General features: G+C 45.4%; 1 protein-coding gene across 1 annotated transcript; it reads right to left on the bottom strand.

Moving 5' to 3' along the window:
* Positions 1 to 2,251: 2,251 nt before the first annotated feature.
* MALSU1 (mitochondrial assembly of ribosomal large subunit 1) lies at positions 2,252 to 8,545 on the bottom strand. Its single transcript, XM_054273928.1, has 4 exons — positions 8,362 to 8,545; positions 6,742 to 6,920; positions 4,231 to 4,312; positions 2,252 to 3,047 (listed from the first exon to the last, which is right to left on the bottom strand). Exons 1-4 carry the CDS (start codon positions 8,543 to 8,545, stop codon positions 2,869 to 2,871), a joined length of 624 nt encoding a protein of 207 aa, XP_054129903.1. The 3' UTR covers positions 2,252 to 2,868.
* Between the last annotated feature and the right edge of the window lie 1,822 nt (positions 8,546 to 10,367).

Here is a 10,367-nt window from a genome sequence, read left to right as displayed (position 1 = left end):
CACAATTCCATATCTTTTCAAAGAGAATTGGGAAGCCCAACTTGTTTTCCAAACTCCTTCACCTTCCTACTTCACAGCTCATTGCCTGGGACCAACCAGCAGAAAGAGGGAATTGAAGAAATTAAGTCTGTAGAAGGCACTGCATAGAGTATTGCATTTCACAGGGCACCCTAAGCCATTTCTCCATGTCAATATCAAGCTTTCTTCTCAGAAAACAGCACCCTGTCACTTGAGCAGCATAAAAAGTCAAGCCTTGCTTTGTACTGCTGGTGCATTGTGACAGCTCAACCCCTGTTTTAAGCATTTGCTTTATCATAACATTCTTATTTGCTTCTAACCTTCCAGAGCTTTTATTCTTAAGCTGCAATTTCCAAGGCATGCGCTCTTTTCCATTAAACAGAGCATGTGTGCTGTGCAAGGCAGCCTAGGCTTGATATGGGTGAGGTGGAGGATTCTTAGACAAACATGAGAAACTGTTGAGAAAGAGCCCAGTTTGAGTGCTAACAGCGATGTTAGCTCAAGTGACTGACACAAACACTGCTTGAAAATGAAGTTACTCAGATGCAGTGCAAGAAATCAGAGAAATGATGACAAAAGTTCCACTTAATGGTTTCTCCTGTTCATCTCATCACGGGATCCTTCACAGAGCCAAACCTACGTGTACCTGTCCAGAAGGACTGAATGCTGAATCCACACACTCCTTGCACAAACTGTTTGGTATTTTTATTTTACCCAGAAACCACCTGATTTATCCAAATGAAATAATTCCCAAACGTCTTCCTTCCAAAAGGGCTTTAGTGTTGCATGGTACTGATCACACAGACTGGGTCAATTCCTACCTCCCAGCTTCTGGGACTATCAGGCCATAGTCTCACCAAGGCAGGCAGGTAACGTGGTTGGAGCACTGCAGCAGCTCACCAGAGATTAGAAATGCTTCTTTTAAATGGATGAGGACCAAGTTCTTTCCCTAGGCCGGCAGTTCTGATTGTTTAATAGTAACCAGTAGATGTTCATAGAACTCCTTTTCACATTATCCTTTGCCAGTTAAGTCAGCTATATTTGTTTATTTTACTGTGTTTTTTTTTTTCTCTTCTGTTTTGTTTTTTTGTCTTGTCTTTTAGATTAGTAACCCTTTTCACCTCTAAGAGTCCCAGCCTGTTCACACAGCTGTTCTTTTCTGGGTACTCCTTTTGCTACTGCTCTTTCAGACAGGATACTGTATGTGGTTCAGGTTACTAAAAGTGGGTTCATATGATGGTGTAATGTTTGCTGCACCTACCTCTATTCAGCACATATAACTTATCCTCAGCAGCAGTAAAAGGGAAATGTTTCAGGGAATGAGCTGAAGTTACTCCTACACATCCCTCCTAGGAGGAAATGCCTGATTTAGAACCCATCAGGCTGTAAGACAGCCAAGGCTATCTTTCTCCCATGTGATTGCTTTCAAAAAGTGTCACAAAGCATTTTGAAAACCTTTCTCTGCAGTTATATTTCCCAACAACATATTTGTTTTGTGGGCAAAGATGTTTTACCTGCATGGTTTAACTACACTTAACAAATACCCTTCATTGCAGAACTATCTGCTGCCCTGTATCAAAGAACAGGTGAACTTGGAGGCAATCATTCATTAAAAACAGAGGTTAGACACAGCAAGAAAATATGACCTGAAATAGAGGAAGAAGTGGGTTTTGGTTTGTTTGTATTCTTTTAAACAAACACACTTCCTCCTGAGCAACACAGCCACACAAAGTGAGCACAAAGACCAGGCTCACTTTGAGCCTTACAACCAGAAGCTGCTGTGAAGAGCAGAGACGCAGACAGGCCTTGCAGAAATTTGTGGGCTATGAGGAGAAAAAGGTCATTACCCTCAAGATCTCCCGTTTCTGCTTTCTGATACATGGCAGAGCAAACTTCCCCAAGAGGAAGAGATCCTACTCCAGTGGTAACACTCCTGTCCTGTAGTACAGAAAAGCATGTTGTCTTATACAGACAAATTGGTTACCACCTTGAAGTTCTTTAACTGGTTAGCAGACCATCAGTCATGCTAAGAACAGTGAACAGTGACTTCTGAAAGTGCTGAACAGTCCATTCCCACTTCAAAGAGTTGAAGGTTTTCACTGCCATAGTGTATTGTCTCAGTGCCCCTTTTCAGAAAGCAGGTGAGAGGAAAGCTAAGAGAGGAGTCAACTGCACACTAAGGATGAGCTGAATCCTCTCACATAAAAACAAGGAAGCATTGAAGCATTTCAGTTTGGGACTTTTTTATTATTAAAACCAGGTTTGCCTTGGCTGGAAAACTGATTTACTGTTCTGATAACTCAAAGCACATTTACTTGTCACTGTTGCTCTTGGCTTTTATGTTCTCAGTAACACCAGTCTGTTTTCTGTCCCCCCTTCAGACCATGACTTGCTTTATTGTGACCAGAAGCAAATGGCTCAACACAAGAAGGGTCATCTCAACTGTAGTATTTCACAGTTTTTCCTTGCAGCACTCCAGTCTGTTTTGCACTGCCACTACAGGGTGTCTTTCAAAGATATTAGAAAAACAATTACTCCAGAGGCTGAGCAAGAGTTCCAGCTTAAGCAGCTGTCTTTGCCCTGCTCCTCTCACTGCAAACTCCACTGAGCCAATGGCTCCCCTGGGAAGCTCTGATAGGATTCCTTTGACATTTCATGGTTGGACTCTTATCTTGAGGGTTTTTTGCAATATTAATGATTCTATGATGCTGCTCACATTAGCTTGCTCAGAACTCTACCTGGGCACACCCAATAAAACCACAGTTTTGTACTGATCAACTGTACTGACTACTCAGCTCTCAAGACTCTATGACTCAGGCACACTCGTCCTCTTTCCATGCAGTAGCTGCTTTAAGTTCTTGTCTCAAGATGATCACTGATGTTGGGAGTCAGTCCAAAGATAAAGTCCTTTGGCAGGGACTGTGGAGTCATCTGTGCTAACTGGTCATCATAGGGACCAAGAGTCCACAGCTTCTCCAGTTCATAAACCTCTCGTGTCTCTGGCAGCATGAAATGAACCACTATGTTACCTGCACAGAACAGAAACCCACAGTGAATTAATGACAGCAGTAAAGCACTACTACACCTTCAGCTGAGCAGAGTTCAAGCCCTCCACCCCCTTTCTGGCTAGATACAAAATGGCAGCTGATAAAAGTCCTTTCCTAAGCTGCTGCTTACAGTATCTCAGTGTTAGGAATTTGTCAGTCTCCAAGACTACAGTAACAATATATGAGACACAATTCTTTAAAATAAGACACTATCACAAGACTCCAAACCAAAGAAATTATGACTTCTATAGGACAGACAAAATACAAAAGGAATTTCAGTGAAAGAGTCCCCCAAGGTGACAGATGGATTTTCAGCTTTCTTGTATTGTCAGCATTCTGCTAAAGCCAAAGTAATTCTTCCTAGGAGTGTTGCTCACACTTTTCAGGTGGTTTTTACAATGAAATAGGTTCAGACTTTGATGTGCTAAGTTTTTCTGGTTTCATTAATTCTGTGCCAACAGCAGAGAATGTTAATTCCAGTGTTTGTCTAATGCACTTTTCTGTAGTTTTTCCCTTGAATTCCAATTATTTTCAGTTATTACCCTCAACAATTATTATCATAAAGTAGCCAAGGCTTAACATCAGTGGCTGCAGTGCTCCTCACTCATCTGTCGGTAAAGCTTTCATCTTTTAGGTCAAAACACCAAGACAGGGGGTGAGATTCTAAAAGTAGCAGTGAAGGAGAACTGCTTTTTGAATGTAGTCTTTTGTATTTGTGTTGAGTTCCACACTTGTAGAATAAAGAATTAAACTCAGTGTCTTAGGACTGAGGTTTTACCCCATGTGATGGTATGATCTGGACAGTGAAAAAGTCTGTTCAATAGTTCACTAGTAAGGCAGTGTACAATGAGCTCCCATTTACCCAAACATGGATTACAGAAACCTCAGGAAACTGACTCAAGTAGCTTTTTTACCCCCACTACTGTTACCTTCAATTTATTAGGACCTGTTTTAGCCACTGAAGAGCAGTTACTGTTTTTTTCTCAATGCCAAAGATATTTAATGAAAAATAATTTATTATCTCAGTGAGCTCAAGCAACAATTGGAATTCCCAAACAGCAGAGAACTGAGAACTTTCCACAGCAACCAGGGTTCATGGTGAGATGCTTCTGTCAACAAAGAGCTCATGCAGAACTTTGTTTTTCTCAGATTCACAAATATTTACCAAAATCAATGCACAGCCAGTCATCTGTCTCTTTTCCTTCAATCTGAATATGAGGACCACCTTCTTCTTTGAGATGCTTGTACTGAGGAAAAAAAAATGAATGGCAGAAAATTAAGTCTTTTACATTTATTTAAAAAGCACTCAAACTTAACAGAGAAGCTTGACTTTGCTGAGTTGTTCCAAAGCTTAAATGGGTTAGATTGCTTCACGCTGGTCCTGGGGTCTGCACAAAAGAAAAAGGCTAATATACATTTGTACTAATGGAAAATATATACAGATTTCTCAAATCTGAAATCCTAATGCTCTGGATTGCCATGCCATTGTCCAAGAATTTTGCAGGTATCTTTTATCAAGATGAATACTAAATACTACTGTCTTCCCATTACTGGGCCAGGGGAGAGGGCAGCTCAAAGCAGGGCTGCACAAGGTCAGCCAGGGACAGTGGGCAGCTCTCTGTGGTGCCTTTTGTAGTGTCAGCTTGAGAGGCTCAGCTCTCCCCAGGCAGTACATGAAGAACCCAAGCACCCACCAGGGCTGCAGGAATTTGACAGCTCAAGGCTGAAGTATGGCCACTTTCAGATCTGGCCATAAACTACTTGTTCCTCTACAAGGGGTATCAACAGAAATGGCTCCAGAAGTCCATTCTGCCATGGAAGACAGAACACAAACCAACTGTACCAGCATGGCAAATGAGTCTCACTTCACTGGGAATGCAATTACCACAAAATGCAGCTGTTAGCTGCTGGGTAATGACGCTAGTTTGCAAACCAGCGTGGAAAACTTTCAAAATGTTAACTCAGAACCATTTCTGCATTCCTTTCTTTAAGATGGCTTGTGAGGTATCTTCAAAAGACTCCAACAGCCTGCTCAAAACGCTAAAAAGCCCAGTGTGAATTGCCATCAGCTATCATCAGGTTGCAAAAGCTGATCCCTGCAACAAGTTTGCAAGCCTTATCTTTAGAGCTGTGTAAGGTGGAGTTACAATACAGCCAAGTGTTAGCTTCTTCCTCTGACAGCAAACCAGACGGGGATGTGGGCCTTTGCCACTCACAAGCTCCTGGAAGCAGAACAGGAAGATCTCATGCTACACCTGAGCACCTCTTTGCTTTACTGTGAGTAAATCACAAGGGTTTAGGAATGGCAGTGAAGCTTGCCAACTGCCTGGCAGCACTCTGGAGCACTTGCTCTGCTTTACCTCTTAAGCTTCAGCTACTTCTTACCTAGAAAATTTCCAGTGTGAGACAAACTCAGCCAGCCCCAAGTACTTGACCAGGCTCCCCAGTTTCTCAGGATGCCCAGGAGGGCACCATGGAGCCTCCCAAGAGGCTCTGCCCTTGCCAAATTGCTGCTCTTACAGCCACCAGAGGGTGCAGCCATGAAGCCCAGCCAAGTTTTTGCAGGGCAGGTGGTACTCACTGATCTCTCCTGGTCTGGGGGAAATGAAAAACTTTTAAGACTACAAGTTATACAAGCAATAGAGTACATACTAAGCACTCTGATTTCGCACACCCAAATCACATTAATGCAATTTCCAGCTTAAGGCAAAATTTTGGTTTGCAAAGATGTACCAGTTCCTGCAGAGAACACAAGAAACTCCCCATACCTGCTCTGAAAGGCCCTGGAAAGCTAAACCATCTCCCCCACTCTCCTTTCCCCCATGAGTCTCAAAGCTGCAACCAATGGGATTGGAAGGAAGAGAGCAAAACCAAGAGTGAAAGGAAAAACAGGGTCAGGAAGGGAAATAAAGTGGGTGGTAAGAAGGCAAACTCCAGGCTGAATACAGACAGCTGACTGATGGGGTGGCCATATTCCTCATGTTGTGCTTTCTAACAGCTCCTTGGCTCTTCTCAGGAAAGAAAGTTTCTCCCTGCTGAGTTTCACCCTCATCTCTAAGCTCGACCAGTAATTTTATTCTGACCTCCATTCTTGTACTGAAAAGTTCTCCTTCTTCCAAAGGCAAGCAGCAGAGGATTTCTGAGCAGGGATGGCTGCTGCTGCCTCTCCCCTCCTGCAGCACATGCACAGCAGGGGGACCATTAACCACCAGTTTGCTTAAAGCTCGTGAGCGGATCCTGAGCCTCTTAAGAGGCCAACTTTTTTTCCAGCCTTACAATGTACCTGAGAAAGTGGAAATTTTGAGGATTGAGGCTTGAGAACAGCCCTTCTGAATGACTGGGAATAGGAATGGTGCTTGCTGGACAAAAATAAAGGCAGACACAGGTCATCATCACCATCTCACATCACTCATGTTCTAGTCACCCAACTGTGATGTCCTCAGCGTTCCACATACAGAGAGGTCTGCTTCTAAAACATAATACTTATATTTAGTGTAGTACTGCTAAAGGAAAAAACCCAGTTACTTCCTAGATGTATTCAGGACTAAATTACATAATGCCATCAGTTTTATCTTACCTGGTACACCCCTACACATACAATCCTGGGGAAATTCCCTTCACAACACTTAAACCCATTTCCAAAACTCAGAGAGAGCAGCAAGAACTATGCTCTTACCATTTTCAGCATGTAATTTGCCATTGCATGAAGATGCCGTGTTGAAAACCCGCTCACAATTATAAAATAATCACAGTATTTTAGTTCTGGAGATAGCTGGATGACACAGATGTCTTTAGCATTTTCCTGCCTCAGCAGTGCTACAGCCAAGTCAATGTTGAACTTCGGAAGAACAGTATCTGGAGCACATAAAAAAAAATAGTACAGTGGGAAATTTTCTTTTTAATTGCAAAAATAAATCACTTAGAGCCATAAAATAGCAATAACTGAATTACAGCCTAAGCCTGTCACTCACTGAGTTTGGTTTGATACTGACAATGCAACATGAACTGCAGATTTTTTAAAATCACTTTTACAGCCACCAAAGCGGAGAAGGAAGCACTCTTCCAGTAAACAACACCATCACTAGATGTAACAGTTACCCAAATGAAACTGTGGTTTTTGCTAACTTACTTATTTCTTGTTGTTGCTATTCAAAAGCCAATAATATCATTCACCTGTCAATGCAGATGAATTAAACCTAAGGACTCCAAGAGACATTATTAAAACAACAGACAAAACTGAAAATATTTCAGAACGATGCTTTTCAACAATCTGTGATAATACATTGTGATTAAACTGTTCTAGAATCTTAAGTAGAAGAAACCAATATTTTAAAAATAGAGCTGACATGATGTAGAATGAAGTGGCAGAGTAAGGCCACTTTTTTTCTTTTTCCCTAGCCTGACCTGGTGCAGAGCATTATGATATTGTAGAGGAAGCTTTAGTCCTTCAACAGTTTAAGGAAGCCAACTTACAGAACAGTAAATCAGTGAAACTATGTTCTGTTCACACCATGAAAAAAGTTTATTTCTAATTTGTCCTAATTAGGTAGATGCAACTTGTATGCACACTTTAGGCATAATTTGAATCTGTCAGCAGTGCTAGTCTGCCACTATAAAATGAACATTAGTGCAGACTGAGCACCAGCACAAAGACAAGCTTTATATTTCCCAATATAAAGAAAAAGCCAAACAAAGGAACAATAGCTACAATTATATGCATGAATGGAGATATGAAATTGGATCAGATCTCTGTAAATTTAAGGCTTTCAGCTCAGGGCACTCTTTCAACTTTCTGCTGTGGTCACACATCTTGAAAAGCAGCAGTGGCCACAGATCCTCCGGACACAGGGGCTACAGAAGGCAAATATCTGCCTGGTAGCCACCTGAGAAGCCTCCAGAGCCTGCCTGGAGAACGGGTGGGTGAACATCACCAGGCACGGCCGTCTCGGTCACATCCGGGCGAGAGGGGCTGTGCGGAACAGCCGCAGCCCAGCCCCGTGCACACCCGGCCTGTCCCTGTCCCTGTCCCGAGGCTGTTACCGAAGGGCACGGCACGGCACGGCACGGCACGGCAGGGATCCCTGCACACGGCCGGCTCCTCGCTCCCCAGCAGCGCTGCGGAGGCCGTGCCGGCCCGTGACCCGCGATCCCGGCCGGTCCCACGGCAGTGGGCACGGCGAGGATCCCCCGCAGCTGCAGCTGCGATTCCACGTGTGCCCCTTTCCTCAAGAGGCGGCACACTCCGCTCAAGGTCCCGCTGGGCACCTCCGCAGCGCGGCCCCGAGCTGGGCCCTACCTGCCAGCTGACGCTGCTCCGCCGCCCCCAGCGCCCCGGGCCCGGCTCCGCCTCCCGCCGCCGCCGCCGCGCAGCCCCGACCCGGCGGGGCCCGGGATGGCGGCGGCTCCGCCCGCGGGGCGCCCCCGGCCGCGGCCCCGAGCGGCCGCAGGAGCCGCCGCACTCCCGCCAGCGCTCGCCACATGCCGCGCGCGCCCCGCCCCTCCCCTCCCGGCACGGCGCCTCGCCATTGGCCGGCGGCGGGGCCGCCCCCTCTCCTGATTGGTGCAGCCGGCTGCCGGTCGGGCCGCGGCGCGCGCGCGGCGCTGGCCCCTGGGCGGCCCCGCTGGGCCCGCGGTTCCTCCGCCCGGAGCGGCCGCTGGCTCCGGGGGCGGGCGGTGGGGCGGGCCCAGACCGGGTCACAGAGCCATAGACGGGCTTGGGTCGGAGAGGACGTTAAAGATCGTCCCGTTCCGTCCTGCCTGCCGTGGGCAAGGACACCTTGGTGGCTCAGAGCCCTGGCCTTGAGCACTTCCCAGGGATGAGGCATCCACAACTTCTCTGAGCAACCTATTTCAGTGCCTCACCACCCTCACAGTAAAGAAATTTTTCCTAATACCTAAACCTACTATCGTTCAATTTGAAGCCGCTTCCCCTTGTTCTGTTGCTCCTCAGCCTTGTGGTGTCCCTTGCCCTCCCAGGCAGGTGCAGCTGCCCTGTTGGGTTCCAGCTGCAGCTGGCCTGTGGGACTGTGGAGCCAGAGCGCAGATGCAGGTTAACCTGGGGATACGTCCTGAGGGGGCTGATTGGTACCGTGGCTTGGAAATGTGGGCCAGAGGGCAGCAGAAGAAGCATCAGTTTTAAAGATGGTTTGACATGTGTGGATTTGAGAGGAAAGATCATTCCTGCTCTGTAAACACCACTGTGTTATGCTGGGTTGTTGGGCAGCTGGAAAGGGCAGGTACAGTACATGGGCACTTCCATACACACCTAAACCACATATCCCGGTTCAAGCCTTTTGCCCCCTTTTATAGTTTTGCCTAAAAACCTGCACCTTGTTTGAAACTAACGTGGTTTTCCTGTGGAATGTGTTTTCTGTTTATGTAATTCCTGCATGGTGTTAATGGGCAGAGGTTGGTAGTCTTGTTATGGAGAAAGTTGTCAAGGGCTGAGAAATTATGGCCTTTAAGCATTTGTATTTAATGTGGGTGAAACATATCCCTCCACCTCCCTCCCCTAGAAATCCAGGAGTTTAAAGGGACACTAAAATAAGAGAATTACCATTCAGAATGTTTTTCCCACTCTCACGAAGTATGATGGTCAAATATTAAGGTTTAAAAGACATAGTCATGGATGGTGCCAGACTCCTTCTGGTGGGGCCCAGCAACAGGGCAAGGAGCAGTGGCCATAAACTAAAACCAAGAAGTTTCACCTAAACATGAGGAAGAACTTCTTTACATTGAGGATGGCAGAGCTTTGGAACACGGTGTGCAAGGAGGTCATGGAGTCTCCCTCTCTGGAGACATTCCAAACCCTCCTGGGACACACTCCTGTGTCATTTGCTATAGATCACCCTGCCTTGGCTGGGGGTCTGGACTAGATGATCTCCAGAGGTCTCTTCCAACCCAACAAATCTGGGATTATGGAATTCTGTGTGAATTGTAAGGACCTGTAGTGATAAAAGCTTTATCATTAAAGAAAATTTGACTATGCTGCACGAAGCCGGAAGTGATTGTTTGTACTAATAAGCCACAGTGTCTGGATGACTCTTGCAAAGTTTTGTTTCATTCCTCTACAATTCCTTCAGAGACTGGTGCTTTAAAGCCTTGATTTCAGCTTAATAATACTTTTGGTAAGAAAAAAGTGCCATATCTGATGAGCCTTAATTGTGTGCTATAAAATATATTCAAGAAAAAAAGGGGGGAGGAACAAAATAAGTGGTTTGAAATTGCAGCTCAATTTTTAAAGTCATTCTTAACAAACTTGCTACCCAATTGATGTTTCTGTTTCTTTTGAAGACATGTTTG

The sequence above is a fragment of the Melozone crissalis genome, unplaced genomic scaffold, assembly GCF_028551555.1.
Source record: "Melozone crissalis strain CALT ecotype California unplaced genomic scaffold, PUWL_Pcris_2 ptg000016l_1, whole genome shotgun sequence".
Lineage (NCBI taxonomy): Eukaryota > Metazoa > Chordata > Aves > Passeriformes > Passerellidae > Melozone > Melozone crissalis.
The sequence above is the reverse complement of the archived record's forward strand: the minus strand, read 5'-3'. Positions and strand labels throughout refer to the sequence as shown.